The sequence below is a fragment of the Gekko japonicus genome, unplaced genomic scaffold (genome assembly GCF_001447785.1).
Source record: "Gekko japonicus isolate JY-2015 unplaced genomic scaffold, Gekko_japonicus_V1.1 scaffold103, whole genome shotgun sequence".
In the NCBI taxonomy this organism is placed as follows: domain Eukaryota; kingdom Metazoa; phylum Chordata; class Lepidosauria; order Squamata; family Gekkonidae; genus Gekko; species Gekko japonicus.
The window spans coordinates 1096328-1111973 of record NW_015160210.1 but is presented as its reverse complement, the minus strand read 5'-3'; the positions used below and the strand labels follow the sequence as shown (position 1 = coordinate 1111973).

The window sequence follows — 15646 nt, the reverse complement described above, 5'->3', positions numbered from 1 at the left end:
CCCCTTTCCCTCCCGCCCCCCCCCCCCCCCCCCGGGGAAAAAAACTTTACCTTGAAGTCGTTCCCGCTGAGATCCACCCCCCTGATGAAGGGAAGGACCCCCGTGGCAGCCATCCCGCCGCCTCCTGGGCTCCCCCAAACCGGAGCGACCGAGTGCGCCTCCCGCGGACGCGCCGATTCTCTGGTGCAAATGCTTTTTTTGGCACCGCTGACACAGCCCGGGAAGGAGGAGAGAAAAAATCCGGGTGGGGCTTCTGTCTTTTTTTTTAATCTTGCACGCTGCAAGCAAACTTGCTCTCCGGCGCCGCCCGCCTCCTTTTAACCCTTTGGCGGGCGCCTGCCGCTGCCGGAGCATGGCTTTGGAAGAGGAGGAGGAGGAGGAGATTGGATTCATACCCCGCCCTTCACTCGGAGTCTCAGGGCGACTCCTTCCCCTTCCCCTCCCCACAACAGACACGGTGGGGCTGAGAGAACTGCTCTTGAGAGGAGAGCCCTGAGAGAAGTGACTGACCCAAGGTCACCCAGCTGGCTGCATGTGGAGGAGGAGTCGGGAATAGACAAATCATTTCTAAAATATATATATATGGTATCAGATTGATCTAATTTCTGTGCACTGAGGACAAGCAAGTCCTAGGTTACAAACTGAACTCTCCAATGCAAGAACAAGATGCATTTCTTCCTTTAGGAGGTGCGATTGTCAGAAGAAAATAAAAAAGTTTCAGTTTTGTTTTTGCATGTGGGTGGGTATTCTGTTTGTAATAATTGTTTGGATACACTATATTTTTAATATGCTAGTTGTGATAATTTCATGCCAAGTAAACATGTCCATAGTCATATTTTATGTTCCTAAAGTAACAGAATGACTTTCAATCTAGAAAAGACAAAAGAAATGCTAATGTAGCATTTTTTTCAATTTTTCCGAAAATTTCCGTTTCCCCCCGAAAAAACCCAGGTTTTTTCCCGAGCTTCAAAATTTCCGGAAATTTTACATCTCTAGACTTGGGAATCAAACCCGGTTCTCCCAGATTACAATCTGCGCTCCTAATCACTACACCAAACTGGCTCTCAAGAGTTGGATTTATACCCCGCTCTTCACTTGGGAGTCTCAGAGTGGTTTACAGACTCCTTCCTCGTCCCCTCCTCACAACAGACACCCTGTGAGGTCGGTGGGGCTGAGAAAGCTCTTTGGAGAACTGCTCTTGAGAGAACTTGTGACTTACCCAAGGTCACACCAACTGGCTGCATGTGGAGGAGTGGGGAATCAAACCCGGTTCTTCCCAGGTTTGAGTCTGCGCTCCTAACCACCACCACACCAAACTGGCTCTCGTATCGATAGTTCCAGAGGGCCTTGAGAGAACAGCTCCGAGAGAACTTGTGTCTGACCCAAGGTCACCCAGCTGGCTGTATGTGAAGGAGGGGGGAATCAAATCTCTCCCAGATTAGAATCTGCGTACTTAACCACGACACCAAACTGGTTCTTTGCACATGGCGGCTGCAGGGGACCGATGAGAATCTCAGGGTAGTTTAATGCAGAGCAATTTGCCACAGTCGTCCTCCGTCACCCTACATTGGGGCTCAGTGCTAGGCACTGCTGGGGAAGGGTTGGTTCAGGCCACTGGAGTAGATTGTAGGGTTGCCAGCCTCCTGGTGGGGCCTGGAGACACCCCCCCGGAATGACAACTGCTCTGGATGCCAGTCCTCCAGGTGGGACCTGGGGATCCTCTGGAATTACAGCTCACTTCCAGACGACAGAGATCAGTTCCCCTGGGGGAAAATGGCTGCTTTGGAGGGTGGACTCTGTGGCCTTGTACCCCACTGAGGTCCCTGTCCTCCCCAGGCTCTGGCCCCAAACCTCCAGGAGTTTCCCGACCTCGATCTGGCAACCCTACGTTCTCATGGAGGAAAGGGCTACTCTGGAGGATGGATTGTAGGACGTTAGAAAAAGAAGAGATTGGATTTATACCCCGCCCTTCACTTGGGAGTCTCAGAGCGGCTTACAAACTCCTTTCCCTTCTCCTCCCCACAACAGACACCCCCTGTGAGGTGGGTGGGGCTGAGAGAACTCTGACACAAACTGCTCTTTCAGGAACAGCTGTGCCAGAGCTTGTGACTGACCCAAGGTCACATCAGCAGGTGCAAGTGGAGGAGTGGCGAATCAAACCCGGTTCTCCCAGATTAGAGTCTGCACACTTAACCACTACACCCTGCTGAGGCTCCTCCCTTCCCACCAAATCTCCAGGAACGTCCCCCAACCCAGAGTTGGCAAGTTCAGCTTGACTTGTGAAACTCCCAGCCACAAGACAGTTCTTACCAGGTTTAGGGAGGTCCGCTTTGGGGTCAGGAAGGACTTCTCCTCCAGGCTGGATTGGTCTAGGGATCCTGGAGGGTTGTTTTATTGTTGTTGTTGTTGTTGTTTTTGCCTTCCTCTGGGCATAGAGCAGGGGTTGCTGGCGGACTGAATGCCCTGCATTGTACAGGGGGCTGGACTAGATGACCCTTGGGGGTACCACCCAGCTCTGTGTTTCTATGGTTAGCCAGGATAGCGAAATGGGGGCTGATTCCCTACCTCTGTGACATACGGGGGAGAGGTCAGCGGAACAGAGCTGTTGCCAGCAATGCCATTGGGGGGGGCACATCTGGTTGGGTTGCCTCTCACTGCTGGAAACAGGGTAAGGTGTTCTGTGGACCACCGGTCTGATCCTGCAGGGCTATTATGGGATGCTTGTGCGGGGAAAAGGTGGAGGGGGGTAGCCCCACCTTGTCCCTCTCTTGCAAAAGAGAGTGCAAAAGACAAGAGTTTGAAAGGCCTGTATCTTCCGAGCCACACTTCTGTCATCTGGATTAATGCAGTGTAAATCAAATATTCCCAGTAGTCATGTATGGCTGCGAGAGTTGGACTATAAGGAAGGCCGAGCGCCGAAGAATAGATTCTTTTGAATTATGGTGCTGGAGAAGACTCTTGAGAGTCCCTTGGACTGCAAAGAGATCAAATCAGTCAGTCCTAAAAGAAATCAACCCTGACTGTTCCCTGGAAGGCCAGATAATGAAACTGAAGCTCAAATACTTTGGCCACCAAATGAGAAGGGAGCCCTCACTGGAGAAGACCCTGATGCTGGGAAAGATTGAAGGTCAAAGAAGACGGGGACGGCAAAGGATGAGATGGTTGGACAGTGTCACCAATACAACGAACATGGAATTGAGCCAACTTCAGAGGACGGTGGAAGACAGGAAGGCCTGGCGTGATGTGGTCCATGAGGTTGTGAAGAGTCAGACTCAACTGTGCGACTGAACAACAACAAATCAAATATAGGTCTTTGGTGCTGACTGGAAGCGTGTGTTTGTGAGAGGAGAATAAAAACCCCTTCAACGATGCCTGACTGGAAGGCATCCAAGTCGTGTTGGGAGGTAATCGATCTGTGCAATCCGGGTTAAATTTGCGACCGCCTGGGATGAAGCTCCTGTTGAACTGACTTTAGGACTGCACTGTAAACTCTCCTTTTGGGGAGCGCACTCCAAACTCTTCCCATTTTCTAGATGCATTTGTTGATTTGCTTGGCAGCGGCGGCGAAAGAGTTGCCATCTCCGGGGTGGTAAATTCCTGGAGATCTGGGGTGGGGAGGGACCTCAGTTGGTTACAGTTAAGATGAAACCCAGGTTTGAGTCCTCACTCTGCCATGGAAGCTCGCTGGGTGACTTCGGGCCAATCTTCCTCTCACAGCTAACCTACCTCGCAGGGTTGTTGTGAGGGCAAAACGTAGGAGAGGGGAACGTGCCCTGAAGCGTCTTTGGGTCCCCAATGAGGAGAAAGGAGGAGTACAAATAACTAAATAAAATAAATATGGTGCCACAGAGCCCGCCCTTCAAAGCAGCTATTTTTCTCTGTAGTCCGGCGCTCAGCCGTCAATTCTGTGAGATCTCCAGGTCCCACCTGGAAGTTGGCAGCCACAGCCTTGTGAATTTCTCTGCCACCCATTTGCCGCACTTGCAATCGGGCGCACGGAAGCAGGGCCACGATCCGTTCCTCGCTAGCCATCCCCTTTAAAATCAGCCTGCTCCCTCCGCGGGGCAGGGACCTTTAGGCGGAACCGGGAAGAGCGAGCGAGACCAACAGGGCGCTGTCTCTTTAAGGCGGGGCGGGGCAAGGTGGCCTCCCCCGCGCGCAGGCTCAAAGGGGCGCTCCTCCGGAAGCGCAAAGTGGACACTCAACGTTCCGATTTGGAACGCTGGGGAGGGCGGCCGCGCGCTCTGATTGGCCGCCCGGGAAGTCTCCGCGTTCGACGCTCGTGAGCAGCACCGCTGCGCTCGTCTCCCTCCGCCTGCTGGAGGTGCCTGCGGGGGAGATCGCGGGGCCGGGGCCGGGGCCGGTTCCTGGCGCTGGGAGTGGTGAGTGCGAAAGCTGCGGGGGGTGGGGGGGACTGGACCCTTGGAAGGCCTCCAGGTGGGGCCTGGGGACCCCTGCAGACTGCCAAGATCAATTTCCCTGGGGGAAAATGGCTGCTTTGGAAGGTGGACTCTGTGGCATTGTACCCCACTGACGTCCCAGGCTCCAACCCCAAACCTCCCGGAGTTCCCCAAACTGGATCTGGCAACCGTACCCCCTGATTCCCTGCCAGTGGCCAGGGGCGACCGGACAACCCTATAGAGGTCAGGAGCCAAGGGCGAATCGTGTAAAAACGAAAGAGAGACCCTTAAAGCCTAATTAAAGGTAAAAGGTAAAGGTTCCCTTGCTCAAAAGCCGGTCGAATCCGACTCTAGGGTTGTGGTGCTCATCGCTGTTTCCAAGCCGAAGAGCCAGCACTGTCCGAAGACGTTTCCGTGGTCAAGTGGCCAGCATGACTAAACACCAAGGCGCACGGAACGCTGTTCCCTTCCCACCAAAGCGGTACCTATTTATCTACTTGCAATTTCTTGCTTTCGAACTGCTCGGTTGGCAGGAGCTGGAACTAGAGACAGGAGCTCACTCCGTCATGCGGCACCCGGGTCTCGAACTGCTGAACTACTGACCTTCCACAGCCTGCAGTTCAGCGTCTTAACCACTTGAGCCACCGCAGCTCCCAAAAGCCTAATTACATGTGTTCTAATGGAGCGATGTGGGGGGGGATATGTCTTCCCCCCCACACCAAGTAATTAAAGGGACTGGGAAGTGGGTATGGGGAGAAATTAGATCAGTAGAATAAATTAATGGCAAAATGTGTCGTTGCTTGCTAAAGAAAAAAGGGTGGAGTCTTAAGGCACCTGGTCTTGCAGGGTTTACTCAGAGGTAACCCTTGCGATGCTCAGGGAGCGTCTTACTCTGATTTTGTCACGCTTCTGCCCTAGTTTTCTTCTTAATGGGGGACCCAGAGCGGCTTTCGAACTGGTTCTCCCCTCTTCCGGTTTATATAACGACGACCCAGTGAGGTAGGTTGGGGCGAGGGAAGGAGGGGGGGGACTGGGCCCAGGACACCCAGTGAGTTTCGATGGCAAAATGGGGATTCGAACTTGGTCGCCTGGCTCCTCTCCTCCATCTTACCTTCACAACAGCCCTGTTAAGTAGGCTAGCAGAACGGGGATCCGAACCAATGCTCCCTCTAAGCTGTGGAGTCTTGTGAGCAAAAATTCTACTTTGTGAGCTCCTGGCATTAAAGTTGTGAGCGAGTGATTTGGCTGCTGCATAACTTAGTTTGCTCTGGAGCCACATCCTTCCTGAGCTAAGACAGAAATGTGTGAGCCGGAGGCTAAAAATCAGTGAACTAGGTCACACTAACTCAGCTTAGAGGAAACACTGGTCCAAACCAGGTCCTAGCTCAGCCCTCTAAAGCCCTTAACGCCCCACTGGTTCTTTGAGTGTTCTGCTAACACTCCTGCCCATTCTCCTCTGTTTTTATCCTCGCAACATCCCTGTGAGGTAGACGAGGCTGAGAGCGTGTGACTGGCCCAAGGCCCCCCAGCGAGCTTCTGTGGCCAAACGGGTTCGAACCTGGTTCTCCCAGTTTCTAGTCCAACCCTCTAACCACTACATACTTGGTTGTGCATGGGGGAGGGGGTAGTGTGTACATTAATTTTCTTATTTACTTTATTTACATCTCACCTTTCTTCCTGATGGGGACACAAAGCAGCTTAGATTTTTATCCTCACAACAACCCTGTGCGGTAGGCTAGGCGGAGAGTGTGGTTAGCTCAAGGTCACCTAGCAAATCTGTTTGTCTAGTTGTTTGTGTACTATGCTGTGAAGTCTGCAGGCAACTGCACTGTGGCAGACGCTTGTGCGCACATTGGGCTGAAGTTCTCTGAAAGAAATGCTCTCTGCGGGTTCTCAGAGAGCCTTCTGCCTACGAGGCACAATGGCAGCTGTGAAAACGGGCTCTGGGATTGAATTCCAGAGACGTAGGGGGCTCTGCCTTCAACGAAACCCCGGGGGACTTTGTGTACATGTCCTGGACAGCTCTTTGGAACAGAAAGGATTGCCCCCGGGGGGAAGAATGGATTGGTTGGCAGATATTGTTACCAGGATTCAGAATAGCAACCGGGAAGCCGGTGTGTCACGAGGAAGGGGGAAAAGAGGGCCAGAGTCCTGCTGCATACTTATTTTGTTTATCTAAAACATTTGTTAGTCACCTAGCTACCTTAAGGTGACTCAAAAATATAAATAGAACAGGAATTATACAATATAAGTAGAACCAGGAATTACTAAAATAATACATAAAAGACTGCAATTTAGAATCACAGTTAGGACTGTCAATATATATATTTTTAAAGTTAAATTAGTCAAAGTAAAAGGTTTCCCTTGCTCGAAAGCCAGTCGATTCTGACTCTAGGGTTGCGGTGCTCATCTCCGTTTCAAAGCCGAAGAGCCAGCGCTGTCCAAAGACGTTTTCCGCGGTCATGTGGCCGGCATGACTAAACGCCAAGGCGCACGGAATGCTGTTACCTTCCCACTGAAGTGGTGCCTATTTATCTACTTGCAATTTCTTGCTTTCGAACTGCTAGGTTGGCAGAGGCTGGATACGTCATGCGGCACTCGGGTCTCGAACTGCCAAACTACAGACCTTCCGGTCTGCAGCTCAGCGTCTTAACCTCTGAGCCACTGCAGCCCAAATTAGTCAAACGCAATCCTAAATAAAAGCATCTTAAGCTGCCTCTTAAAGAACAAGAATGAGGGAGCCACCTCCCTGGAGAGGTTGTTCTGTGATCGTGGGGCCGCCACTGAAAAGGCTCTGTCCTCCTGCACCCATCAGATGAGCTTCTTTGATCGGCGGGACAGTTGGGAGGGCCTCTCCCTGGGATCTTAATTCCTGGGCAGGAATGTAGGGGAGTAGAGGGACCCTCTTCTCCCCCGGTCCCAAGCTGTGTCAGGCTTCAACCCGCTGAATCGCTTCTGAGTTAAACCGTCTGAAGGCGGCACTGTGGAAATGGCTTTTCAAGACCCACTGGGCTCCTCGTGTCAGACTGGATCCCTGCCTTCTCCGTTCCCATAACGACGCAGCTGCCGAGTTGCGTTGTGAGTCATGAACGCCAACTGTGGTGGGCGAAAAAACAGAGAAAAGAGAGAGGCACGTACTCCCTCGTGGAAATGCACGTGAGGTCGGCGGACCGTCCCTTTTGATTCTTCAAATGCAAGTAAAATGGCCCTGAACATGGCCCTTTGGGGCTACCTCGCAGGAAGCCCCTCCTGTGCGTCTGGCTGGTGAGCAATGCTCCCTCTAAGCTGTGGGTTCTTGTGAGCAAAAATTCAATTTCGTGCGCTACCAGCATTAAAGTGGTGAGCTGCTGCATAAATCAGTTTGCTCCGGAGCCCTCCTTCCTAAGCGAAGACAAAAACGAGTGAGCTGGGGGCTAAAAAACTGAGCTAGCTCACACTAACTCAGCTTAGCGGGAACACTGCTGGTGAGATGTGAAAGCGTGGCCGTCTGCTCCCCGGATTGATCCCCTGATTTCTCGCTTTTCCTTTTCTCCCCGGAAGGCTGAACGATGGAGGGCTTCGGCCACAAGCGGAGGAACGCCGACGGCACCGGCTTGGCCAGCCTGGTGGACTTCCTCCTAGCCAACGCGAGGGTGGTCTTGGGCGTCAGCGGGGCGGCTGTGCTGGCACTGGCGACGCTGGCCGTGAAGCGGGTGAGACTCCTCGTTGTTCTCCCTTTCCGGGGGGGTGGGGTGGTGGTGCTTGCAGCCATGCACCGGTTGCGTCTCAGAGGGGATTTTCCCCATTGTGAAGCCATCCTTTTATTGAGGGCAGATTGCAAACCATAGAGCAGGGGTGTCAAACATGTGGCCCGGGGGCCACTTGAGGCCCCCGGAGGGCTTCTATCAGGCCCACAGTAGAACTGTCTGTCTTCTGCTTTTGCTTCCAGTTCTGCTTCTGCTGCTGCGTCATCGTAGGTTTGCAGCTTACAGATACACACCTGAACAGCACCCTCAGGATTGCAGCAGCACAGACATTTTAACGCGATAATTCAGAGCAAGAGGTGTCAGTTACCAGACACTGTTAAATAAACAAGATATTGCAAGAGTGCTGATGTTTTAAGCATGTTTTTATTTTAAGTTTTTTAAAAAAAACCTTTGTGTTTGTGTCCTTTGTAAAGTTTATATTGCCGCTACCAGGCATTACGTTTTATGACACATGGCCCGGCCCAACAAGGTCTCGTTTATGTCAGATCCGGCCCTCGTAACAAACGAGCTTGACACCCCTGCCGTAGAGTGAGGCAGTGCAGTTTGTACCCACGTAGATTTGTTTGTGGTCCTCTGGGACTGTAGAAAATGGGTAGGAGTGGTGGGTTTGCTCCTTGGGCACGGCGTGGCGTGGGTCTCCATGCCTCCCGTGGGTTTCCATGCCTGGCGGACGTACTCCGTTTATTTTGGAAGATCGCAAAGTGTGCAAGGCAGAGGAGTATAGGTCTGTCATCTGCCACGGGAAGTAATCGTTGCAACCTACTTCAAACTTTTTTTGAGCAGTCTAGACGAGGGGTGGTCACTCACAAGAGCGCTTTAAAGGGATTCCATATCGGAAAAACTGCGCAGGGGCTCTCATCCCCTGCCACAGATTTTGTCTGTCTTTAAGGTGCTGCTTTTAAAGGGGATTAGGCAAATTCATAGAGGACAGATCTATTAGTGGCCATGGTGACTAAAGGGAAACTCCACGTTTGGAGACAGTAAACCTCTGAATACCAGTGCTAGGAGGCAACATCAGGGGAAGGCCTTGGCCTCTATGCCCTGTTGTTGGTTCTCCAGATGAACTGGCTGGCCACTGTGTGGGACAGGATGCTGGACTAGGTTGACCCTCGTTGGTCTGATCCAGCAGGGCACTTCTGAGGTTCTTATCAGGAGAAGGCCTCAGCCTCCATGCCCTGTTGCTGGCCCTCCAGAGGAACTGGTTGGCCCCTGTGAGAGACAGGATGCTGGACTGGATGGACCCTCGCTGGCTTTTCTGAGGTTCTTCTCAGGGGGAGGCCTCGGCCTCTATGCCCTGTTGTGGGCCCTCCAGAGAGACTGCCTCGTGCGGCAGCCATCTTGTGGCTGCGCCCAGCACCCTGTGTCATAATTTCAAAGGTGCCCGCAGGCTCAGAAAAGGTGGGGACCCCCAAGTTATGTGTGGGCAAAGGTGCTACTAGCCAGTAGCGATTATACGGTTACCAACCTTTCTCTCACTTGGCTTGTTTGATTGGTTTCCTCGGGAGCCATTCCCCCTTTGGGAGTTCTGTGCTTATTTTTATCCTGTGTACTGGAAGCTGACAGTGAACTCCCAAGCGAAGAACTGGGCAGAAAGCCCCGGACGCTCAGGCTTGTTGTTAATCCCTCTGGATTGTAGCCCGGGCGTAGATTTTGTGTTCCGGACTCAGCGGAGGTAGGGGCCAGTGCTGAATTAAGGGGTTTGTTCTTCCTACAGCTCATAGACCGAGCCACCAGCCCGCCGGACGACGATGAGGACGTGAAGGCCAAGCAGAAGTCCCTCGAGGAGAGCTGGCAGGAACTCAGTTTGACCCAGACGGTGCCAAAACCGCAGCTCACGTCGAGACGGGGAAAACCGGAGGAGCCGCTGCTCTCGCCGGTCAAAAGTGGGACTACTCAAGGTGAGGCCGGACGAGACTGTGAGCTTCTCCGTGGTGTCGTGGCTAGAGCATCAGACTGAGTTTGGGGAGACCGGGGTTCGAAGCACAGACAGCGTTAAGAGGGGTGCATAAACCTATGGAGCAGAGGTCTATCAGTGGCTATTAGCTACAAGGTATCGATGGAACACTCTGTCTGGGGAAGTGATGCTCTGTCTTCTTGGTGCTTAGGGGGGCAACAGTGGGAGGGCTTCTGGAGTTCTGGCCCCGCTGCTGGACCTCCTGATGGCACCTTGGTTTTGGCCACTGTGTGGCACAGAGTGTTGGACTGGATGGGCCACTGGCCTGATCTATCATGGCTTTTCTTATGTTCCCTGTTCCGCAAAGGAAGCTTGCTGAGTGAGCTTTGGTCAATCATTCTCGCTCAACCTAACCTACCTTACAGGGTGGTTGTGGTGAGGCTAAACTTAAAGAGGAAAGGGAGAACTGTGTTGTCAGCCAGGTTGTGGCCCCAGTGTGGAGAAAACTGGGATATAAATAGCTAAATAATATGTTTTGCTGTGACGTTGGTTCTGAGAATGACCTGTATCCAGTTGAAGTGGTGGGGCTGTGGGTCAGTGGTAGAGCCCCGGCATCTCCAGTTAAAAAGGACCAGGCAGGAGGTGATGGGAAAGACCTCCTCCCGAGATCCTGGAGAGCTGTAAAGAGGGGCTGTGGCTCAGTGGCAGAGCCTCTGCTTGGCATGCGGAAGGTCCCAGGTTCAATCCCCGGCATCTCCAGTTACAAAGGACCAGGCAGTAGGTGATGGGAAAGATCTCTGCCTGAGACCCTGGAGAGCTGTAAAGAGAGGCTTTGGCTCAGTGGTAGAGCCTCTGCTTGGCATGCAGAAAGCGCCAGGTTCAATCCCCGGCATCTCCAGTTACAAAGGACCAGGCAGTAGGTGATGGGAAAGGTCTCCACCTGAGACCCTGGAGAGCTGTAAAGGGGCTCTTTAGGGCATTTGGCTGCCTGCTGTTAGAATGTGGGGCTGTGACTTGGTAGTACAGCCTTCTCCCTCGCAAAGAGAGGATTCCGTTCCTGGGATTTACTCTGAGAGTTTGTAAAGCCACTGCCGGTCAGAGCACTCGGTGCAAGGAAACTTCGTACGACTAGGCAGACCTTTGTTCTGATGTAGCGCAGCACGTCCTTCTGATGTTCTTACGCCAGGCCACACTGAGGATTTCAGTTTTTGTATTTTCTCCTTCACAGAACCCGAGGACATTGTTCCATCTCCGGAGATGCCTCCGCCGGAACTGAAGACCCGCCTGTGCCTCACTCTTCAGGAGAAACTCCTTGCCCACTACCAGGATCGTGTCTCCGCCTCTGAGGCCAGAGAGAACCTGGGGAAACGGCTGTCGGAGGATATCTGTGCCGAGTTGCAGAACTGCCTGAAAAAGTACTCCAAACTGCCCTTCGGCAACGCCTTCCTTAGTGGGGACCTCTGCGACGGTCTTGTCGGAGGGGAAAACCTGGAGGTCAACCTTGTGCTCCCCCTCGTTCTCGAGCCTGACCTTTGGGCCCCGATCCCAGGGGAGCAGACTGTGGTGAACGACCCCCGCATCTGGATGATCAAGCGGACGGGTTTGGAGTATTTCCTGAGGGGAAGCAGTCCTTGGGATAGGTTCATCGTGGGTGGGTATCTCTCCTCCAGTGCCATCGCCGACGCTCTCTGGAAGGTGTTGGAGACCTCGATCAACTGGCTGGCCATTGGGAGCGCGCTGGAGTGCGTGGTCCGGCCTGTCGTGGCTCCTAAGGAGCTCAAACTCGAAGTCAGGCACGAGCAGATCCACCTGGATATAACCCTGTGCCCGATGACGGAAGCCGGGGACAAAACCCTTCTTGCTGCGTCCTTGGAACAACCGGTTGAGAACTTCTGGCAGCAAAGCTTCTATGCTATGGAGGTCTCCAGACTGAAAAATCTGGACGCCAGAGATGCTGGTGTCCGGCAGTGCTGTCTTCACCTCTTGAAGGCTGTCTTTGAAAACCACCCCTCCTGGCGCAAGCTGACCAGTGGCCATTTGATTCATGTCCTCCTACACCTGAGCGAAACTGAGTCCGATTGGTCAGAGGCGGCCCTGGCCGACCGGTTCCGGCAGGCCCTGGAGGAGCTGCTCCGATACCTGGAGGAGAGTTCCCTCCCTTGCTATTTCGACAGCCGGATCAACCTCCTGGAGCACCTGAGCTTGGAGGAAATTGACGAGATCGGCTTCACGTTGTACGCGGCTCTCACGGAACCCGATCTTTGGAACGGACTCGGTTTATAAACGTCTTGGGCGAAGACACAGCTGCGCTTTGTGTCCACTCGCGGAGAGGGGTTGAACAGCTTGGAAGGATCCTCTTTCCACTGGGATGGTTCTTTACACATAATGAAGAATTTACATTACGGACTCTTGAAGAAATGATAAATATGGATTTGAAGGAAAATGACCTGGGGTACAAGAGGAGCCTTCTCTCCCCACAGGGCCATTTCTTGCATTACTGTCCAACCCAGAAATCCTATTTGGAGTAGATACTTGAGATTCTTACTGAACACGTGTGGATTCAAGACATTCTTTCCGAGCTGGGCGGTCGGTCAGCACAAAAAGCCGCCATGCCTTGGGGGTTCGCCCCGAAGACCAAGGCAACGAATCCTCGCGGAGTCCCTGAAGCCCTCCCTGTGCCATGGTAGTCAGTAACATATCTTAGTTGTTCAGTTCCAGAGAAGTCCGGAGCTCAGAGGAAAATTGCAAATTCGTCTTTGTGGTAGGCCGGCCCCCATTCAGAGCTGAAGCCTATCTTGTAGGAATGAAATTGGGACCTTTGTTTGTGTTGTCTGTCAATCATATTTTGCCAGTAGTCAAGATAAGTGCCAAAGGTGGGGTAGAATTGGTATCTGGGTCTACGGGAATGGGCTGACGGTCTTGGCTGCAAGCAAATGTTCACCGGGGTCCGTAGTGCTATCATAACGCTTCTGTTAAAGGCCTTCGAATCGTAACGATGTCTGCCTTATGATTTTCCCCCTCCTTGTGCCTCTTTTTGTATTAGACCACCCACTGGTCCATAAGCAGATTTGCCCCCCCCCCCCGATAGTCTGTTTTGTCTCGACGCAACTGGATGTTGATACAAGATTGTAGGGAGCTTATATTCTTCCTCGAAAGGCGTCCCCAAATCCCTTTATATGTAAAAAAAAATTTTTTTTAAGCTAGAGATCTATGCTATGTGCACTTTGCATAAAACAAGAACCACAGAAACAAAAGAGGCAGAATCCCACTGCGTCCCTGTCCCCCCTCGGAAATCTTGCTTGAGCATAAAATGCCACGGGTGTTCTAGGGAAGTCTTAAACGTAACGTGCATTTCATTGTTAGTGAGCACACAGCTCACTGTGTGGAGGGTTTCCTGTGTTGTGTAATTTCCCTGTTGAAACTCTGGCTGGAGTCACCTTTTACCCCCTTTTGTGTTCTAAAAGAACTTTCTGAAAAATATCCGAAGAAAAATGGTAAAACTGCGTCTGGGTATTGAAAGAAATTAACTGTACGATGATGGGGCGAATGTACCGTGTATCATGATGTGCAATTTTTTTTTGGCTAACTTAATAATAGATTGCAGCTGATCGGGCATTGCACAAAAAAAAAAGGTGTGGTGATATGGATTGTATTTATGGGGCAATGGAATGCCTTTCCTACTCTCCCCCCACCCCAAATTTGTGTTCTAAGTGCTGTCATCCAATTCTTTGTGAAAAACAAGTTTCTGGTTACTGTTTTGGAAGAGGGGAGAAAAAGCACTTTTAGACCACTTCAAGGAGTTATGGCGTATTTCTTCCTCCCCCCCCCCCCGGGGGCTTTCTGTAAGGGTGTCTGGGGTGAAATTCTAGGGAAGTGAAGCCTGCAGTCTGTGTCTTATAAGCTAGTGTTATGAAGAAATTCCAGCTAGTTGATGCAGGGTTACTGTACAGTTTGGTGTAGTGGTTAGGAGCGCGGACTCTAATCCGGGAGAACTGGGTTTGATTCCCCACTCCTCCATATGCAGCTACTGGTGTGACCTTGGGTCAGTCACAAGTTCTCTCAGAGCTGTTCTCTCAAGGGCAGTCCTGAAAGAGCTCTCTCAGCCCCACCTACCCCACAGGGTGTCTGTTGTGGGGAGGGGGAGGGAAAGGAGATCGTAAGCCGCTCTGAGACTCCTTCGGGCAGTGAAGGGCGGGGTATAAACCCAATGTCTTCTTCTATTTCAAGTGCTGGAGATTAAAGATGCGTTTTATTGATAAGTCACTCTTTGTTAGGCTCTGTGATAGAATATACATTTAGAGCAGATGGGAAAGAATTCACATCTTAATATGGGAGTCCCCTTCTGTTCTGAGCCTGTGGACACCTTTGGAATGCAGTGTGTTGGGCAGAGCCACAAAAGGGTTGCCACATCCCCTGCAGTCACACGAAGGAAGGCCCTTGGGCTGGGGGGGGCAGCTGCTCTCCAAAGCAACGTTTTTAAAAATCTGCACTAACCAGTCAGAGGACATGCTGGAGAAAAGCCCTGCCCCCCCCATTTCTAAAAACACGGGCACCGTGTTGGGGGACCCCTGTCTTAATAAAGCCAAGTTCTAGAAGTGTGTAGCAAGTATGAATACATGTCTGTCACAAACACGAAAAACAACCTCCTTCCCAGAACTGTGGTATTACCTTCCACTGTTACAATATACCGAAGTTTCTACTTTCTACCAGTGAAAAACACCACAGGGTGAGCTCTGTTGATCAGTAAGAAGGTGGCCAGGGAAGTAATTCTGTACAGCTCAGAAAGAGAGACTGGGGGAGGTGATACAGGGCTCAAAGTTACAAAGCAAAACTTTAAAAAACAAGCGGGCAGGCTTAGAAACCATGACGTGCTTCGAACACTTCTGTTCTTAAAATAAACACAGTTGCTTGTGCCACACTTTGGTGTAGGGTTCACAGAGTTCTAGCTACTGTTGCCACAACAAAGGGCAGACCACTTACTTCTGGTAAAAATTAGTTTAATTTAAAAAAGGCCAAGCCAGTTCTTAACAGGTAGCAGCTTCCTCCTGAGAGCAGGAGGAGGAAGGGCATTCGCCAAGGAGCAGCATAGAGTTGTGGGGGTGGGTGGGTGGACATGAACTGCATCTATTCCTTGAGGAAAGGAAGGAATCTGCCATCCAGCAAGAAGATGATTAATCACCTTTCTGAATTCTACACCCAACATTTTCAAGGGAGTTTTGAAATTGAGTTTTCTAAGGCAACATGGAGCATTCCCAAAACTCGTGTGGTCACTATAGAAATGGCAGTTAGAGATGGGGACACAGAGGGCACTGGGGAAAAACAACAACAAGGTAAAGGTTTACAGATCACACCTGTATGTCCCTTGCCGCCCCCCCCCCCAAAGAACTATAAACTCTGACACTTCCTTCTGGCGTTTTAGCCGCCTCTTCACACAGAGGTGTATCTGCAACAGAAAATTGTTTCCCCCGCCAGTAAGCAAGAGCTTCAGTTGATGTACCTATTTGCTGCTCTTCCTTTTGAGGGTCGTGGAATGTTTGCTGCTTCATCCTGAACCACATTCACACACCCCCCAACAAAAAGCTGCTTTGCCCATTGCACTGGGGGGA

The 15646-nt window shown here is 51.7% G+C and overlaps 2 protein-coding genes across 2 annotated transcripts in view; one reads left to right on the top strand and one right to left on the bottom strand.

The window, feature by feature from the left end:
• The window catches only part of FLII (flightless I actin binding protein), a 61131-nt gene extending 60922 nt beyond the window's left edge, over positions 1-209 (bottom strand). The window contains exon 1 of the mRNA XM_015409433.1: positions 51-209. Coding sequence (XP_015264919.1) covers positions 51-113 — 63 coding nt within the window. The 5' untranslated portion in view covers positions 114-209. The remainder of the gene's footprint in view (positions 1-50) is intronic.
• A 4080-nt stretch (positions 210-4289) lies between these two features.
• Positions 4290-13778, top strand: MIEF2 (mitochondrial elongation factor 2). Its single transcript, XM_015409377.1, has 4 exons — positions 4290-4382; positions 7941-8092; positions 9861-10044; positions 11269-13778. Exons 2-4 carry the CDS (start codon positions 7949-7951, stop codon positions 12321-12323), a joined length of 1383 nt encoding a protein of 460 aa, XP_015264863.1. The 5' UTR covers positions 4290-4382; positions 7941-7948; the 3' UTR covers positions 12324-13778.
• The last annotated feature ends 1868 nt before the right edge of the window (positions 13779-15646 follow it).

Bases quoted from the DNA above. Each gene is read 5' to 3' on its own strand.
- MIEF2 (XM_015409377.1), top strand. From the start codon at position 7,949: ATGGAGGGCTTCGGCCACAAGCGGAGGAACGCCGACGGCACCGGCTTG. The intron at 8,093-9,860 runs GTGAGACTCCTC...TTCTTCCTACAG, and splicing joins CGACGCTGGCCGTGAAGCGG to CTCATAGACCGAGCCACCAG. The intron at 10,045-11,268 runs GTGAGGCCGGAC...TCTCCTTCACAG, and splicing joins CAAAAGTGGGACTACTCAAG to AACCCGAGGACATTGTTCCA.